The 20,062-nt window shown below is 39.1% G+C and overlaps 2 protein-coding genes across 3 annotated transcripts in view; one reads left to right on the top strand and one right to left on the bottom strand.

Moving 5' to 3' along the window:
• The window catches only part of LOC128685032 (translocon-associated protein subunit gamma), a 17,338-nt gene extending 2,771 nt beyond the window's left edge, over positions 1 to 14,567 (bottom strand). The window contains exons 1-3 of the mRNA XM_053771465.2: positions 14,283 to 14,567; positions 12,234 to 12,361; positions 12,023 to 12,114 (exon numbers count right to left, since the gene is read on the bottom strand). Coding sequence (XP_053627440.1) covers positions 12,023 to 12,114; positions 12,234 to 12,361; positions 14,283 to 14,409 — 347 coding nt within the window. The 5' untranslated portion in view covers positions 14,410 to 14,567. The remainder of the gene's footprint in view (positions 1 to 12,022; positions 12,115 to 12,233; positions 12,362 to 14,282) is intronic.
• A 2,041-nt stretch (positions 14,568 to 16,608) lies between these two features.
• The window catches only part of LOC128685031 (zinc finger protein 678), a 37,468-nt gene continuing 34,014 nt past the window's right edge, over positions 16,609 to 20,062 (top strand). The window contains exon 1 of one of the 2 annotated variants that reach the window (XM_053771464.2): positions 16,609 to 16,707. In XM_053771464.2, coding sequence (XP_053627439.2) covers positions 16,645 to 16,707 — 63 coding nt within the window. In that variant the 5' untranslated portion in view covers positions 16,609 to 16,644. Of the gene's footprint in view, positions 16,708 to 16,870; positions 16,958 to 20,062 lie in introns of those variants that run through there. The other variant, XM_070102241.1, reaches the window with a different exon arrangement.

The raw sequence follows: 20,062 nt of genomic DNA, 5'->3' as shown, positions 1-20,062 counted from the left end.
AAACTGAGACCGTAATTTTCGATCAAAACAGCAACTTTACAGTGTTTTTTCGTATGTTTTTTAAAGTTGTATTTGTGACTTCTTGGTCTCATTTGATAGAATGGAAGACATATTACAGAAATAGAAATGATTTTGATTGGTTTTAGCACTGAAAATGGCTTGAAACTGAGCTCAAAGTAGCAGAAATGTTAAATTTTTGCCAATGTTCAAGAGTAAACAAATGACCTCACACATCTAATACACACCAGCTGGCGGGTCTAATATACGTTCACAAATGTGCTGATATTATTTATATAATTATTACAATATTGCATAAGAGTAAATCTTCTATTATTTGTTTTTTGGTTTGAATAAAATTTCATTATGTGAATTAAAAATCAAAATGGAATTCATTTGTAAAGCCTGAAAAAGTAACTAATGAACAGAGGAAATGTTAGTTTAGTTACCTGGAGTTTACCTGGAGAGAGTTTCGGGGGTCAACGCCCCCGCGGCCCGGTCTGTGACCAGGCCTCCTGGTGGATCAGCGCCTGATCAACCAGGCTGTTGCTGCTGGCTGCACGCAAACCAACGTACGAGCCACAGCCCGGCTGATCAGGAACTGTCTTTAGGTGCTTGTCCAGTGCCAGCTTGAAGACTGCCAGGGGTCTGTTGGTAATCCCCCTTATGTGTGCTGGGAGGCAGTTGAACAGTCTCGGGCCCCTGACACTTATTGTATGGTCTCTTAACGTGCTAGTGACACCCCTGCTTTTCATTGGGGGGATGGTGCATCGTCTGCCAAGTCTTTTGCTTTCGTAGTGAGTGATTTTCGTGTGCAAGTTTGGTACTAGTCCCTCTAGGATTTTCCAGGTGTATATAATCATGTATCTCTCCCTCCTGCGTTCCAGGGAATACAGGTTTAGAAACCTCAAGCGCTCCCAGTAATTGAGGTGTTTTATCTCCGTTATGCGCGCCGTGAAAGTTCTCTGTACATTTTCTAGGTCGGCAATTTCACCTGCCTTGAAAGGTGCTGTTAGAGTGCAGCAATATTCCAGCCTAGATAGAACAAGTGACCTGAAGAGTGTCATCATGGGCTTGGCCTCCCTAGTTTTGAAGGTTCTCATTATCCATCCTGTCATTTTTCTAGCAGATGCGATTGATACAATGTTATGGTCCTTGAAGGTGAGATCCTCCGACATAATCACTCCTAGGTCTTTGACGTTGGTGTTTCGCTCTATTTTGTGGCCAGAATTTGTTTTGTACTCTGATGAAGATTTAATTTCCTCATGTTTACCATATCTGAGTAATTGAAATTTCTCATCGTTGAACTTCATATTGTTTTCTGCAGCCCACTGAAAGATTTGGTTGATGTCCGCCTGGAGCCTTGCAGTGTCTGCAATGGAAGACACTGTCATGCAGATTCGGGTGTCATCTGCAAAGGAAGACACGGTGCTGTGGCTGACATCCTTGTCTATGTCGGATATGAGGATGAGGAACAAGATGGGAGCTAGTACTGTGCCTTGTGGGACAGAGCTTGTCACCGTAGCTGCCTCGGACTTTACTCTGTTGACGACTACTCTCTGTGTTCTGTTAGTGAGGAAATTATAGATCCATCGACCGACTTTTCCTGTTATTCCTTTAGCGCGCATTTTGTGCGCTATTATGCCAGGAATGCCTGCATTGTTTATACTGGACCCTATTTTGAAATTGGAATATTTTGAACTTTGCACTATATTGGCCAAATTACCAATTTCCAATCACTTAATTTTGTAGTTGACACAGTTGAGTTGGCAATTTCTTGTGCTCAGTCGATAGAATAGAAGTAATACTAGTGAAATAGCTAAGAATTTGTTGGGCTGGAATAAGGTAATTGGCCTAAAATGGGAGTCAAAGTCAGCAAAATTGCCGATGCGTAAGTATTGCCGACACATCAAAATTCGAGAGCATAATTTCGTCAATTTTCCATCAAATTTCATACTTTTTGTTTTATTACCTTCAGAAAAAGATTCTCTACCATTTCATAAGGAAAAATAACAAAATTACTTTCTGAAAATTCTTGGACAATGGTGCGCACTTTGAAATCTGGCCTCTGGACCCTTAAAGGGTTAAGGGAAGGCGTTGAAAAGTCAAAGACTTATGACATTTGTTAAGTGCACCTGCTTTTTATTGGAGATACTCTACACCATCTGCCAAATCTCTCATACAGAGTGATTTTGATGGTTAGATTTGGGACCAGTCCCTCCAGGAGGGCCTATGTTCCAAGAGACTTCAGGTATTCCTAGTACAATAGTTTAGATGTCTGACTAAATAAACATATATGCGCAGTGAAAGTTCTCTGTTCATTTTATAGCTCAGCAATCTTGCCTGCCTTGAGGGAGTCCATTAGTATACAGGTGTACTCCAGCCTGTAGAAAACAAGTGACTTAAAAAGTAACAACACTGGCTTAGCATCACTTGTCTTGAAAGTTCTAGTTATTCATCCTTATCATTTTCACTGCAGTAGCAATAGCAACATTACTGCAGTCCTTGACTGCAAATCTTCTGACAATACTCCCAAGTCTTGAATGTGGAACTTTCATTCTACTGAATGATTTGAGTTTGTCCTGTACCCCATACTCTGTATTACAGACAGTGCAAAATGAGGAAAAGCAGGGTTCCCACGAGTGCAGTGAAAGACAATACACTTCAATGTAAGGGGCCCAAGACAATTCAACAGCCTTTCACCATACAAAAGGAGAATTACCAATAGATTTCTTTCTGTCTTCAAGAGGAAACTGAATAGTTTCCTCAAGTTAGTTCCTGATCAGCCGAGCAGTCATTCATATGCTGGATTGCATCTGACCATCAGTAATTAGGCCTCGATTCAACAGGAGGCATGGTGCCAGACTGAGTCTCAGGGCCTTGAACCTTGGAACACTCCAAGTAGGTATATAGTAGAGCAAGTGAAACTTGTCCTCAAGTACTGTATTGCTGTCTGAGGCCCACTAGAAGATGTGATTCATATCTTGAAGATTTGCTGCATCTTCTATGGATCTCTTGCATTGATTCAGGTGTCATCAGGAAAGGGTGTTACAGCACTATAATTTATGTCCTAATTTATGTTGGATATAAGGATGAGAAACAGAAGCAGACCAAGTCCTGTGCCCTGAGGAACAAAGCTTTTTACTGTGGCAGCATCTGACTTAACCCTGTTTACTACTACCCTCTGGGTTCTCTTTGTAAGGAAAGGCCATAAGATAGTCTTTCGAGTTTCCAAACAAATTATACAATACAGTGGACCCCCGACTTACGATCAGCTCCCAACTCGAACAATTATGTAAGTGTATTTTTGTAAGTGCTTTTGTAAGTGTGTTTTTGGGGGTCTGAAACGGACTAATCTAATTTACAATATTCCTTATGGGAGCAAATTCGTTCAGTAACGGCACCCGAACAGCCTTCTAGAACGAATTAATATCGTAAGTCGGGGGTCCACTGTATACTATATTTTTTTTTTCAGCATTATCCTGAATCCAATATGTGAGAGAAATAATGAAAAGTCATTATTAAAAGGATTAATTTATACATACCTATGAACTACAGGTCCGCCATCACAAATCTGGCATCACTGGAACCTGTAGCGTGCCAGATTACTGAGTTTGCTGGATTACAGTGTGGTTAAGTTAGAATACACTTAATAAAATTAACCAACTTGACTTACACAAGAAAGTTCACTGAATGTTGGCAAAAATCGAACATAACCGCTACTCTGAGCTCAATTTCAAGGTACTTTTCATTGTGAAACCAATAAAAATCATATCTATTTCTGTAATATACCTTCCATTCTATCAAATGAGACCAAAAAAAAAAAAATGAGAATACAACCATAAAAACCATACGGTGGTGTACGTTACAAAGCATCTTTCCGTCATGCATTGCCCAAGTTTCAATAAGATAGCCCAACAAATAACTGAGAAAAAAAAAATATTTACCAAAAATCATATATGGCAAGCCCAAGCCAGGTACTGGAAATAAGTCACTGACTTTTTTGGGTTATCCTAGGTTCTCTATACATACGCTGCTATGTATGATAATCTGTGTAACTGTATATGTGTATACCTGAATAAACTTACTTATTTACTTCCTTCTATTCTGTCGACTGAGTACAAGAAACTGCCCATTCACCTATTTCAACTACCCAATAAAGTGATCAGAAATTGGCAATTTCACCAATTTCACACAATTTCAACAGATGTTAATTTCAAAATAGGGTCCAGAATAAACAATGCAGACATTCCTGTCACTAAAATAACATTTTCTCTGTTTATTAGTCATATCTCCAGGCCCCTCTTATATTATTCTTGCTTACCATTTTGGTATTTTTGTTCACACAAAAAATAGAGATTTACTGTTATGCAGACTAATGCATTATTGTAACAATTGTACAAATAATGTCAACCCATTCTTGACTGCGTATTGGAATTTGGACCAGCAGGCGGACAGGTACTGGACAGTGATGTCATTTGTTTACTCCTGAACATCGCTAAAGATTAGAACATTTCCGCTACTCTGAGCTCAATTTCAAGGTACAGCGGGCCCTCGGGTAACAGCGACATCAGCTAACACCCAAGAACTCGGTTAAGGGTATTCGTCCCGAACGTGTCTGCCTGTCCGCCTGGCCTAAGCGCCCAGCTTTCAGCTAGTGTGTCATTGTTTACAAGCCAGTGCGGACGATTCCACGCGTACATGCAATACATTTTGTACTATTCCATTGTTTTTAGTGCTTGTAACTGCTAAATAAGCCACCATGGGCCCAAAGAAAGCTTCTAGTGCCAACCCTGTGGTAAAAAGGGCGAGAAATACTATTGAATTAAAGAAAGAGATAATCGCAAAGTACGAAAGTGGTGTGCGTGTCTCCAAGTTAGCCAGGTTATATAAGAAACCCCATTCAACCATCACTATTATCTTGGCCAACAAAAAGGCAATGAAGGAAGCTGTTGTTGCAAAAGGTGCAAGTATGTTTACAAAACAGAGATCACAAATATTTGAAGATTTGGAGAGACTGTTGTTGGTGTGGATAAACGAGAAACAATTATCAGGAGATAGTGTTTCTCAGTCAACAATATGTGAAAAGGTAAGGCAGTAGCATGATGATCTAATTAAGAAAATGCCTGAAACTAGTGCTGATGTCAGTGAATTTAAGGCCAGCAAAGGTTGGTTTGAGAGATTTAAGAATAACAGTGGCATACACAGTGTGATAAGGCATGGCAAGGCTGCCAATTCTGACAAAAAAGTGGCTGAAAAATATGTGCAGGACTTTAAGGGGTACATAGAGGCTGAACAATTAAAACCCCAACAAGTGTTCAATTGTGACAAAACAGGCCTGTTTTGGAAGAAAATGCCAAACAGGACCTACATTACTCAGGAGAAAAAGGCACTCCCAGGACACAAACCTATGAAAGACAGGCTAACTCTCATGTTTTGTAGTAATGTTAGTGGGGATTGCAAAGTGAAGCCATTACAGGTGTATCACTCTGAAACTCCCAGTGTGTTCAACAAAAACAATGTCGTCAAGACTAAATTGTGTGTGATGTGGAGAGCTAACAGTAAGGCATGGGTCACTAGGGACATTTTCCTTGACTGGTTCTATGACGTGTTTGGCCCCACTTTGAAAAAATACATCCTGGAAAATAAATTGTCACTCAAGTGCCTCCTGGTAATGGACAATGCTCCTGCTCATCCTCACGACTTGCAAGAGCAAATTGTGGGGGAGCTGACCTTCATCACCATGAAGTTTTTGCCTCCTAACACCACTCATCTCCTCCAGCCCATGGACCAAAAGGTCATTTCAAACTTCAAAACACTCTACACCAAATCAGTGTTTCAAAAGTGCTTTGAAGTGACCTCAGACACTGAACTGACCCTAAGAGAGTTCTGGAAAGATCACTTCAGTATCCTCAGTTGCATAAACCTTATTGGTAAGGCTTGGGAGGGAGTGACTTGCAGGACTTGGAACTCTGCTTGATTATTATTATTATAATCAAAAAGAAGCGCTAAGCCACAAGGGCATGAACTCTGCTTGAAAAAAATTGTGGCCAGAATGTGTACAAGAGAGATTTTGAAGGGTTTGAAGCTAACTCTGAGGAGCCTACCTGGAGTTTCCCTGGAGAGAGTTCCAGGGGTCAATGCCCCCGTGGCCCGGTCTGTGACCAGGCCTCATGGTGGATCAGGGCCTGATCAACCAGGTTGTTACTGCTGGCTGCACGCAATCCAACGTACGAACCACAGCCTAGCGAGTCAGGTACCAACTTTAGGTGCTTGTCCAGTGCCTGCTTGAAGACAGCCAGGGGTCTATTGGTAATCCCCCTTATGTATGCTGGGAAGCAGTTGAACAGTCTTGGAACAGTTGTGGAATCTATTGTGTCATTGGGGAAGTCCATGGGGTTGGAGGTTAGTGGCGAGGATGTGGAAGAGTTGGTGGAGGACGACAATGAAGAACTAACCACTACCGAGCTGCAAGAGCTTCAGGTGCAACAGCAACAGATCACAGCTCAGGAATTTGCTTCAGAGGAGGAGGAAGAGAGATGGAGGAAGTTGCCTTCATCAAAGATTAAAGACATTTGTACAATGTGGACAAAGGTGCAAGGCATTTATGGATGAACATTATCCTGACATGGCTGTCGCAAGCCTTATTGCCAACATGCACAATGACACTCCTGTGTCCCATTTTAGGGAAATCTTAAGAGATGCCAGAAACAAGAGCTCTCTGGACACATATTTTGTGCAACAGGAGTCCAGTGACTCTCAAGCTGATCCTAGTGGCATTAACAAACAAAGAAGGCAGGTAACCCCAGAAAAGGACTTGTTACCTGAAGTCTTTATGGAAGGGGATTCCCCTTCCAAACAATAGTACACCTCCATCCTCTGCCCTCCTCCCATCTCATCACTCATCAATAAGTCCACAATGAAGGTAAGTGTCATTTCAGTATTGTTTATTGTGCATGTCTCATTGTTTTCTGTGTAAGGAAATGTATATTTCACGTAAAAAAAATTATTTTAATACTTTTGGGTGTCTGGAACGGATTAATTGGATTTCCATTATTTCTCATGGGGAAAATTAATTCGGCTAATGGCAAAATCGGTTAAAGGTAAGCTCTCTGGAATGGATTAATGCCATTACCCGAGGGTCCACTGTACTTTTCATCATGAAAGCAATCAAATGATATTGGGAAGGGTAGGAGAGAAGAGCTGCTAGATAAGTACAGGTCAGCTATAGATTTCATTAAGTCTAAGGGAGGGATCCCAATCATATGTAGCATCTTGCCTAGAAGGGGAGTAGGAAATGAATGGTTGTCTAGGGCAATTGGTGTAAATTGCTGGCTAGACAGATACTGCAAGGAACTTGCAATCCCATTCATTGACAACTGGAACAACTTTTATGGCAAACATGATATGTATGCAAGGGATGGGGTACATCTCTCTGGGGCTGGGGTGGTAGCACTTGCAGACTCGATTGAGAAGGCCATTGGTGAAATGCCTATGATTTTAAACTGATGGAAGATAGAGGTATGGGTGTGTGTGGGAAACAAGCAGGTTGCAACACTTGGGTTGGAAACAGTAAATGTATAAAAGGCATTCAGCATGAAGTTATAAATAAAGACAATAGATCAGGTCAGCAAACAAAGGGGGACAGCAGAGGGCAGCAAGGGACTAGCTCCCTTAAGGTTTACTATACTAATAGCAGGAGTGTAAGAAATAAGATAGATGAGCTAAGATTAATTGCAAGTGCAGGAAACATAGATATTATTGCTATAACAGAGACCTGGCTTAATCTGAAAGATAGAGAGATGCCCTCTGAATGTCACATACAAGGCTATAAATTATTCCACACTGACAGGGTCAACAGGAAAGGTGGTGGAGTAACGATGTATGTCAGAGACAATTTAAATTGTTGTGTTAGACAAGATATTAAATTAGAAGCGTCAGCCACTGAATCTGTTTGGTTACAGCTTCTCGAGGGCCGAGAAAAACTAATTTTGGGTGTGATTTACAGGGCCCCAAATCTTGATAGGGAGTGCAGTAAACTTCTATGGGACGAAATTCGTAAGGCATCTACATACGAAAATGTTGTGCTAATGGGAGATTTCAACTATAGACAGATTGACTGGAGCAATTTGACAGGAAATTTAGAGTCAGGTGACTTTCTTGATACGATCCAGGATTGTTTTTTAAAACAGTTTGTGACAGAGCCAACTAGGGGAAATAACCTCCTTGACTTGGTTCTTGCCAGTAGGGAAACACTAATTAATAATCTTGAGGTTAATGATGAGCTTGGGGAAAGTGATCACAAATCACTCAGTTTTAATATATCATGGAATTCCCCTAATAATGGCAATCAAGTCTCCGTCCCTGACTTTCGCTTGGCTGATTTCATAGGACTGAAAAATTACTTAGGTGGGCTGAACTGGAATGACCTGACTAAGGGTCAGGTAGGTGGTGATGGTTGCCGATATGATGCTTTCCAGGGCATAGTTCTAGCTGCTCAGTCAAATTATGTTCCAAATAGGGAAATCAGATCAAACAAAAATGATCCTAAATGGATGAACAATAGATTAAAATATCTGATTGGTCAAAAGAGAGGCATATATAGGCAAATCAAAAGAGGAGAGGGGCAATTGAGAAATCGATATATTCAGTTAAAGAGAGAAATAAAAAAGGGAATTAGAAAAGCAAAAAGAGATTATGAGGTTAAAGTTGCAAGAGAATCGAAGACTAACCCAAAAGGATTCTTTCAGGTATACAGAAGTAAGATCAGGGACAAGATAGGCCCACTCAAAAGTTCCTCGGGTCAGCTCACTGACAGTGATAAGGAAATGTGTAGAATTTTTAACACATACTTCCTCTCAGTTTTTACACAGGAGGATACCAGCGATATTCCAGTAATGATAAATTATGTAGAACAGGACGATAATAAACTGTGCACTATTAGGGTCACAAGTGACATGGTCCTTAGGCAAATAGATAAATTAAAACCTAACAAATCCCCAGGCCCTGATGAACTGTATGCAAGGGTTCTAAAGGAATGTAAAGAGGAGCTTAGCACACCTTTGGCTAATCTTTTCAACATATCACTACAAACTGGCATGGTGCCAGATAAGTGGAAAATGGCAAATGTGATACCTATTTTCAAAACAGGTGACAGGTCCTTAGCTTCGAACTATAGACCAATAAGCCTAACCTCCATAGTGGGAAAATTTATGGAATCAATAATTGCCGAGGCAGTTCGTAGCCACCTTGAAAAGCATAAATTAATCAACGAATCTCAGCATGGTTTTACAAAGGGGCGTTCCTGCCTTACGAATTTATTAACTTTTTTCACTAAGGTATTTGAGGAGGTAGATCATGGTAATGAATATGATATTGTGTATATGGACTTCAGTAAGGCTTTTGACAGGGTCCCACATCAGAGACTATTGAGGAAAATTAAAGCACATGGAATAGGAGGAGAAATTTTTTCCTGGATAGAGGCATGGTTGACAAATAGGCAGCAGAGAGTTTGCATAAATGGGGAGAAATCAGAGTGGGGAAGCGTCACGAGCGGTGTTCCACAGGGGTCAGTGTTGGGCCCCCTGCTGTTCACAATCTACATAAACGACATAGATGAGGGCATAAAGAGCGACATCGGCAAGTTTGCCGATGACACCAAAATAGGCCGTCGAATTCATTCTGACGAGGACATTCGAGCACTCCAGGAAGATTTGAATAGACTGATGCAGTGGTCGGAGAAGTGGCAGATGCAGTTTAATATAGACAAATGCAAAGTTCTAAATGTTGGACAGGACAATAACCATGCCACATATAAACTAAATAATGTAGATCTTAATATTACGGACTGCGAAAAAGATTTAGGAGTTCTGGTTAGCAGTAATCTGAAACCAAGACAACAGTGCATAAGTGTTCGCAATAAAGCTAATAGAATCCTTGGCTTCATATCAAGAAGCATAAATAATAGGAGTCCTCAGGTTGTTCTTCAACTCTATACATCCTTGGTTAGGCCTCATTTAGATTATGCTGCACAGTTTTGGTCACCGTATTACAGAATGAATATAAATTCTCTGGAAAATGTACAAAGGAGGATGACAAAGTTGATCCCATGTATCAGAAACCTTCCCTATGAGGATAGACTAAGGGCCCTGAAACTGCACTCTCTAGAAAGACGTAGAATTAGGGGGGATATGATTGAGGTGTATAAATGGAAGACAGGAATAAATAAAGGGGATGTAAATAGTGTGCTGAAAATATCTAGCCTAGACAGGACTCGCAGCAATGGTTTTAAGTTGGAAAAATTCAGATTCAGGAAGGATATAGGAAAGTACTGGTTTGGTAATAGAGTTGTGGATGAGTGGAACAAACTCCCAAATACCGTTATAGAGGCCAGAACGTTGTGTAGCTTTAAAAATAGGTTGGATAAATACATGAGTAGATGTGGGTGGGTGTGAGTTAGACCTGATAGCTTGTGCTACCAGGTCGGTTGCCGTGTTCCTCCCTTAAGTCAATGTGACCTGACCTGACTAGGTTGGGTGCATTGGCTTAAGCCGGTAGGAGACTTGGACCTGCCTTGCATGGGCCAGTAGGCCTTCTGCAGTGTTCCTTCGTTCTTATGTTCTTAAAATCATATCTACTTCTGTAATATATCTTCCATCCTATCAAATGAGACCAAAAAAACGAAAATACAACCATAAAAACCATACAAAAATATACCGCTATGGGGCCGCTAATGGCTGAGAAGTGAACTCCGTTATTTATGGCCTGATTTCTTTCATTTTTGGTGTATGTTAAGAAGCATCTTTCCATCATATATTGCCCAAGTTTCAATAAGATAGTCCAACAAACAACTGAGAGAAAAAAATAATTATTATAATAATAATAATAATCAAGGGGCTAGTAACCCCTTCTGTATAAATTACTAAATTTAAAAAGAGAAACTTTTTTTTTTTTTGGGCCACCCTGCTTTGGTGGGATATGGCCGGTTTGTTGAAAAAAAAAAAATAATAATAATAATACATGTATCTTTATTTACTACATGTACATGGTATACAGGCCTAGCTGACATCAGTGACATACTGCTATATAGAAAGCCTCTTGTTATGCTAAGCATTTCAGGCAAATTAGGTCAGTGTCCCAAGATAAGACCCATACCAGTCCACTAACACTCAGGTACCCATTTACTGATGGGTGAACATAAACAGGTGTAAAAGAAACACGCCCAATGTTTCTACCCTGGCTGGGAATCGAATATTTACAAAAATCATATATGGCTAACCCAAGCCAAGTACTAGAAATAAGCCACAATGACTGTTTTGGGTTATCCTAGGTTCTCTACACGTGCTGCTGTGTGTGATAATCTACGTAGAGAAAATAGCTTTTTTGTTTCAGTTTTATGGTGCAGTACAAGTGTATATCACAGTTAGCCATGTGCTATATTCTGTTTTCTTTAATATAAGCCCCCAAGACAGGGATAGGAGAATGGTAATTGTATCCCATGTCCTCTTCATACCTCCGTCGAACTGCTCGGTATTATGCCATATATTATTCATTCTGGAGAATTTAACACATTTTTATGTTATTTATATTGTTTATTATGTCATACCAGATCAATTGTGATAGGCAAATAAGCCTTAAGTGTTGATATTAGCATAATAATAAAGAATATTCCCCTGCATCATGAAACTGAGCTCATAGCAACTGACAGTGGCTTCAAAGCCACTTTACCTTTAATGGACAATGTACTGTGTAGGTGCTTTACACAATGAGAAGCATTTCTTTTATTTGTTGGAACCATGGCTTGGGCTAAACGTAAGCAGGTTATAACAAATGGAGAAAAAGAAACTGGAATGACTTATGCAACAAGTAGTGCCACCAAACAATACCAGCAGGTTGGTGTGGCGAGCCTGGAAATTTTAAATTATGCTAGCCGAAATTAGTGCATAATAACTGATGGAACCGGATGTCTGATTGCCAGATTTGTGATGGCGAACCTGTACTCCAAATGGTATAATTACACTCTTACCTCTCGTCCTTTTCTTTTTTCCCCATCTTCTTGTCATCTGATAGTTTATGCATTACTTCACGTGTTACAGCATCTTCAACCTTTTGTGCCACCTGAAAAATTTATAAAATAGCCTTCTGTAAAACACAAATATGAAGTATATAAGTATGTAAACATGGAAGTTAATTGCCTTTCAATATACTATATGCAATGTGATAATTTAAATTCCTACCTTGTGCTTCAAAACAAACTTGGTGTTCATGTAAGCAAAAGCAACAAGGTAAGTTGCAATGCCTGTCACAAGACAAAAGATGGCCGCAGATGATAAGGGATCCATCATATGTATACGCCAGAACAGCCCTGAAAGTACGTAAACTTTATATACTTTGAAAGCTTCAAAATGTCACAATTACATATCTTAAAGTTGTCTGGAAACAAAGGAGGTGTTTAAACAATGAATATTATTGATCTGAATTTTTGTACGTGGTAGTCTGATCCTCAAATAAAGGGAAAAATTCCAATTTATCTAGAACAACATTCAGGAATATTATTTTACTAATCATATGTGCTTAATCAATTTCTTATTTTGGTCTGTATTTTTAGTGAACAAATGGTTAATTTAAAACTACAGTAACCCCTCTACAAATTAACACATGTAGACTGCTATTGCCTTGCCTAACCTTACTTACAACTACTGGAATTTTTTGCAAGAATAATTTGTTGGAAGTTTCAGAAAGACAATTTGCTATAACATTTGTGGAGGTTATTACATAGGTTGGTCAAATACAAACACAGATACTAACAAATTTCAGTATAATCTATAATAAAAATTTACTCTTAATTAATAACAGAAATCACAATAAGATTAAATTAAGTTCAGAAGAGAGTGGTACTAGTTACTTAAATTACAATACAAAATATTATGAGATAGTATATGCCTATCTTAATAATATATGCAAGATGAAAGAACAGGGACAGAACTGGATGAAAATAGGTGTCAGGATTTGTTTGACACAGTATATTGTCATCAAGATCACATTAAGGTAAGGATGTGCTTTTTAATAGTAGCATTGAAGCAGCTGGAAACTTCAGAGTATTTCAGATTTTTGGGTCTTGTATGTGCATTGAATGTTGACACAGACTAAGTTAGACATGGAAGATATCAGAGATTTTTTTGTCTTGTGTTATACCTATAAATTCTGTTGCAGTTATCAAGTATGAGTGAATATTATGTACGTGTATATCATTAGTTTAAACCTTTGAATGAGGAATGTGTTATCTGGTACTAAATTGGGTAATTGTTTGTACAGCTGGTTTTTGACCTATTATTGATTTTAGGTGATTTGCTGTGGTGGATCCCCAGGCACAAATGCCATGGGTGAGGTACTGATAGATTAGTGAGCAGATCATTGTAAGTAGTTCCATTTAAATTAAAAAGTAATGTAACTGTTGCACATGTGTCTTACTTATAAACTTGTGAGTATTGTATACCATTATCATATTTACCCTACCTCGATGGGAGCCAGCCTGTGTTTTATAAAAAAGAAATTAGTTGTTTATTGCTTGCAGATAATTTTACTAAATATATATGGGAGAGCTAATGGCCAATGGGAAAATATCAGACTTCTGATCGACTTAGTAACATTGGAAAGATCAATAGAATTCAGTAAGAAGTGTTAATTTAACCTTAGAAAACTAAAATAGACACGGAACTTGTGAAAACTACTGTCAACTTTAATATGGTTATGTAAATATGTGTATTATGCATAAATACATGCTTTATAAAATATAATACTGTATATTTTATCCACGTTCTATTAAAGTTTTAAAAAATAAAATTTGCTGGTCCACATTTGCAAAAATGATATCTTTATTTCTACAAGTACATGTACAAGGTATACATTACAGACCATAGCTGAGCATTTCCCGCAGAGCATTTCCCACGAATTAGGTCAGTTTTGTCCCAGGATGCGACCCACACCAGTCTCCTAACACCCAGGTACTCATTTTACTGATGAGGAACATATTATTATTATTATTATAATCAAGGGGTAAGCACTAAACCCGTAGGATTATACAGCGTCTATGGGGGGATGGAACATGAGGAACATAGACAACCGGTGTAAAGAAACACGCCCACTGTTTCTACCTTTGCTGGGAATCGAACCCGGACCCTCACCATGTGAAGCGAGAGCTTTAGCCACCAGGCCACGGGGTACCACAAATACATAAAGCCGCATGTAAAGAGGCACACTGTATCAGTGTCACATGTTGTACTTACAAATAGGAATTGCAGACACAATTAAGGCATTGAAGTAAAAAATAATGGAGCTCTTCTTAGATACATTTCTACTGAAATCCTGGAGCAAAAGTTCCTCTTCCTTAGTTAACTTTCCTTTGGTGACCATATTTGTTTTATGACCCGTGAGGGATGATGGTATGTAGCGTGTATCAGTGAGTGCACTGGTGTTGGTGTATACAACAGTAACAATATGCTCCGAGTGATTATAAGAGACGCTAGCTGCAGTACCACCTTCCTCCAACTCTCCCAGACCACAACAAACTAAGTTCCAACTACACTTGCACCTCCCTTCACTTACATAATAAATTCAACAATGGTCCTAAGTATTTAACAGAGCAAATTTCTTTATTATAGTTTACATTACTGTAAAATTCAAAGTCAAATAGTGCTGTTGACCTTAAAGAAATTAGAAGTTTACAAACATTTAAAAGTTTAAGATATACCTTAACTATTGTTATGCTCCAGCCTGGAGGTCAGGGGCACCAACATGAGGTGGTGACGTGGGTCTGGCATCACCACGAGGCTCACCAGTCTCCATTCTACCGTAGTGTTGCCCACCCTGTATATGAACCTACCATCTATGACATGACTCTCACTACAAAATAAATTATTATTATAATGAGAAACGCTTAATCCGTAGGGGCTACACGGCGCATGGGCGCCATGGAAGGTGACAACAGGTCCAATTTCTTGGATCAAGAGCCCCTCCTCGAGGTCAAGGAATAATGGAAATAAGTCTGACTTTTTTGGGGTTATCCTCTGTATAGCCCTTGTGGCTTAGCGCTTCTTTTTTATTATAATAATTTGGGTTATCCTAGGTAATCTACATATATGCAGCTATCAGAGACTAATTTCAACGTCATCCTGTTTGGTGTACCAGCCTTCACGAGCAGTCTATATATTAATGAAATCACGAAACAAGTGATTCTGAATTATTAACAGAACTGCGGCTGGCCAGGATTCGATCCTGCGTTCCTATGCCCAGCCCTGTGAGATATGCTACTATATATAATTTATGTAACTGTATTTATGTGTACCTGTACCTGAATAAACTTATTTAATCCTTTACCCCTTGAGGAGCGATAGCTGTGTAAATTTATCCAGTACAATACATGTTGATATACATGTGTACTGTATAATGTGTTAACATATGTATCTTGTATTATCTGTTGTTAGCATACATATGTATCCTGTATTATGTAGCTTCAACTTAGGATAATCCAATAGCGTTGATTATTTCATTGACAAGATAATTAAAATTAATTAGGAGCAAATGTCCCTTGTGTAAGAAATATTCAAGCTCAATTTCCCAAGCAACAACAACTCACAATGTTATATTCCCATAATATAATTTCAATATTTATTATTGAAACTATTGTAATTTAAGTACAATTAATCTCTACCAACACTTAATGATTATCAAATGGTATTGACCAACACTTAGTCAGACACATTATGGAATCCTGACACAGAGAAACTATCCCGACTTACAAATTCCTACAGGTCTGGTAGATTAAGATGTATGTGCAGTAGTTCAGTACAACATTTGGGAATCTTTACTGAGGAAACGTTTCTCCAGCCAGTGGCTTCATCAGTCCAACACAAAGAAAAATGGTGGAAAGAGAGGAGTTAGAGGTAATCAGTCCCTCAGGCTGAAATTGATGTGTTCAGTCTATCAGCCTGAAAACTGATGCACTGAACACATCGGTTTTCTAAACCATTTATCACAGTAGTTCGGTAACTTTATTTGCGAAACGTTTCGCCATCACGACAGGCCTCTTCAGTGGGATACAGAATTGATAAATTAGAAGACCACTGTGTAGGTGAAACGTTTCTGAAATAAAGATTCCAGTCTATTGTACATGTGTTTTACTCGTCTTATTGACGGTATTATATGCAATTATTGTTTTTCTGTAAGACTGACTACTAGCACTACCATAGTTAATAAGACACAGTGCGAGGGTTATTTTAATATTTCGTCCAAAATGCTCTACTTATTTGATCAAATCAATGAAAAACGAAAAATGTTAATACCATATGCTGTAAAATAAAGTAAATGTCTAACTGTTATTACTAAAGAAATTGTATTAAACTACTGCAATATAACTGTTATATGGTATTCATTTGCACTATCGTATACAGAAAATTGAGCAGTAAGAATATATAAGAAGAGTACAAAATGGTTTCTATAACCAGGAGCTCTACATAAAGTATGTCAATAATATCAGTCATTTTTTTTAATCAATTGTAAATTGTATTTTGTAGTAATAAAGTTTTTTTTTGTTTGTGAGTGAGAGGCGTTTCATGGTGGCCGGCGGAGGAAGTCAACCTCTTTGTTAACATGGCAACTTTGAACCATTTAGTACATGAAACCTTCACTGTCATCACTGAGTTTATTCACAAGGTGTTGTATATAGTTACTGGTGTATATGGTGCCATGTATATGTGGAAAACCAGAATGTTTATTGTTAGTGTAGATGAGATAGAGGTGTTAACTCCACTTCCCCCGCTCCTGTAAACATTGCCACAAGTTTTCTCAGTCTAAAATGAGCTTTATTTAAGTTGTGTGTAGAGGTCATTGTTGCAGTGTTGGTGTGATTGTTTACTATGGTTGCAGCTTACATGAAGCACATGATTATTATATACTGTAAGTGGTAAGTAAGATAAGATAAGTATTTGCAGAAGAAACTCTGGTAATTATTGAGATCACTTACTTATGTGAGTCTGGTTATAAGTTAACCATAAAAGTATCCAATATCAGGTTGTTATTTATCCTGGATATTGTTCTATGTCGTTCAGATGTAAGAACCGTAACCTAACCTTACCAAACCCAGGCTGAAATAACCTAATGTGGCTCAATTGGTGGTGTCCTCAGCTCACACACTGAGAAACCATGGGTTAACCTAGGTAATTTACATTATGTATGATAATTGTACTTGTGTGTACCTGTAAATAAGCTTACCTGCTGTCTTTGTTCACCTAGGAGTAAGTAGGTACCTGGATGTTAGTCGACTATTGTGGGTCTCGTCCTGGGGGACAAGATTAAAGGACCACAATAGGAAAAAGACTGACTCCATGACGAGACAATGTATTGGGTCATCCTGTGTGCTTAACCATTCGAGTTAAAAATCAGAACAAAATCTTCTCTTGACCTTAAGCCCATGACACTTCAGGTCACTTATTCTATCTAGACTGGAATACTGCTGCACACTAACAGCCCCTTTCAAGGCAGGTGAAATGCTGACCTAGAAAGTATAGTGGACCCCCGGCATACGATATTAATCCGTTCTTGAGAGCTCATCATATGCCGACATTATCATAAGGTGAATTAAAAGGTGAATTAATTTTCCCCATAAGAAATAATGGAAATCAAATTAATCCGTGCAACACGCCCAAAAGTATGAAAAAAAAAAAGTTTTACCACATGAAATATTAAGTTTAATGCACACAAACTGAAGAAGACATGCACAATAAGTAGTACTCTACTAACAGTAGAATACATGACACTTACCTTTAATGAAGATCTGGTGATGATTGATGGGATGGGAGGAGGGGAGAGTGTCGAACTTATTGTTTAGAAGGGGAATCCCCTTCCATTAGGACTTGAGGTATCAAGTCCTTTTCTGGGGTTACTTCCCTTCTTCTTTTAATGCCACTAGGACCAGCTTGAGAGTCAGTGAACTTCTATCGCACAACATATCTGTCCATAGAGGCCTGTACCTCTCATTCCTTTATGATTTGTCTAAAGTGGTTCACAACATTGTCATTGTAATAGTCACCAGCACGGCTTGCAATAGCTGTGTGAGGGTGATTTTCATCCATAAAGGTTTGCACTTCAAGCCACTTTGCACACATTTCCTTAATCTCTTTTTTTCAATTCCATACTAATTCTCACCATTTTTACCACAGGGATGGTACTAGAAGCTTTCTTGGGGTCCATGGTGACTTATTTTGTAGTTACAAGCACTAAAAACACTGGGATAATGTGAAATGTACTGAATGTATGCGTAGATGTGACCGCACTGGCTGGCTTGTGAACACTGGCGCTGAGGCCAAACGTGGGATGTGTCTCGGATGAATCGCATGGGGCGAGTTTTTTAATGTGAGGCGAGGCAAAATTTTTGCGTTAAAATGTATGCTGCATTTAACGTATACCGATGCCATCTTATGCCGAGGGTCCACTGTATATAGAGAACCTTCATGGCACACACAACTGCAGTAAAACACCTCAGTTACTGGGAACACTTGAAGTTCCTCAACCTGTACTCCCTAGAATGCAGGCAGGAGAGATGCATGATTATATACACTTGGAAAATCCTAGAGGGATTGGTACCAAACTTGCACATGAAAATCACTCTCTATGAAAGCAAAAGACTCTGCAGACGATGCAACATCCCCCCAATGAAAAGCAGGGGTGTCACTAGCACGATAAGAGACAACACAGTAAGTGTCAGGGGCCCAAGACTGTTCAACTGCCTCTCAGCATACATAAGGGGGATTACCAATAGACCCCTGGCTGTCTTCAAGAAGACACTGTACAGGCACCTAAAGTCAGTACCTGACCAGCCAGGCTGTGGTGTGCACATTGGGTTGCATGAGGCCAACAGTAACAGTCTGGTTGATCAGGTCCTGATCCACCATGAGGCCTGGTCACAGACTGGGCCACAGGGGCATTGACCACCGTGATTTCAGGGCCTTTTATGCGCAATGAGTTTTTACACAGGTCGAGTCGGACCCCGGGGATATCAAAGAGGTTTTTGTGTCATGTTATTTCTGTGAGTTCTGTTGCAGCTATAAAGGAAGATTATCAGAGGAGGGTTTATATTGGAATTGATTGTCCTGTATATGTAATAAGCCTAGTAGTATGAGTGCATGCTATGTATATTAAGCAAATTTAGACTTATGAAGAGTGGGGGGAGTGTTGTCTAGCACTGGATTGATTAATCATTCATACAGTGGCTTTTTGTCGAGTTATTTTTAGTTTTAGGTGATTTGACAAAGTCGATCCCCCTGGCACAAATATCATAGGTGAGGTACGGATAAATTAGTGGTAGTACATAGTAAGTAGTGCTGTAGACATCCTGTGAGAGGATGTCTACTGTTTTGGAGACCTATGTCGTGTGCTGGATGTGGGTATTAAACATCAAGTTGCAATTCCTTATATGGAGTTTTGTTATATTGTGGTTTTACTATAATATGTTAGTTTTACACTTCATTTGGTCCAGTGCCTAGAATAAGCTCATGGTAATAATTTATATGGTTCTAGTGGAACATTATTTTGAGAGTGCAGTGTAATTTTATTCATGCTGCAGAATGGCCAGGTCACTTGTCAAGCATTCAGCTTGCAACATATGCTTCCTTGGCTAGGATACACATGCATTCATGTCATCTTACACATTACTGGGCACACTCTAGAGTACAACTTTCAGGACCATGATGGAAATAAGCTGTACTACAGATTTTTTTTTTTTTTTGTTATTCTGGGTTTAATAACCCTTAGAAAGTCTTCTAAGCTTGAGCAGTCATACAGAGATAATAATATGTTAGATATAAAGATGATGATGAAGAGTTTACAGTTCTGAACTGTGATATTGGCATGCTTCTAGCAAGACAGCAATTGGGTGAATGACAGTGATTGTGTTTAATTTTTTGTGGGAAACCCTACGTCGGTGGGAGTCAGCCAGTATGTTGAAAATATATAAAACTGAGCCAATAAAATTTGATATACAGTACTGTAATTAGGCCCTACCTCCTGTGGA

Source organism: Cherax quadricarinatus, chromosome 5 (genome assembly GCF_038502225.1).
Source record: "Cherax quadricarinatus isolate ZL_2023a chromosome 5, ASM3850222v1, whole genome shotgun sequence".
Classification (NCBI taxonomy): domain Eukaryota; kingdom Metazoa; phylum Arthropoda; class Malacostraca; order Decapoda; family Parastacidae; genus Cherax; species Cherax quadricarinatus.
This window is presented reverse-complemented; position numbering and strand designations above follow the sequence as displayed.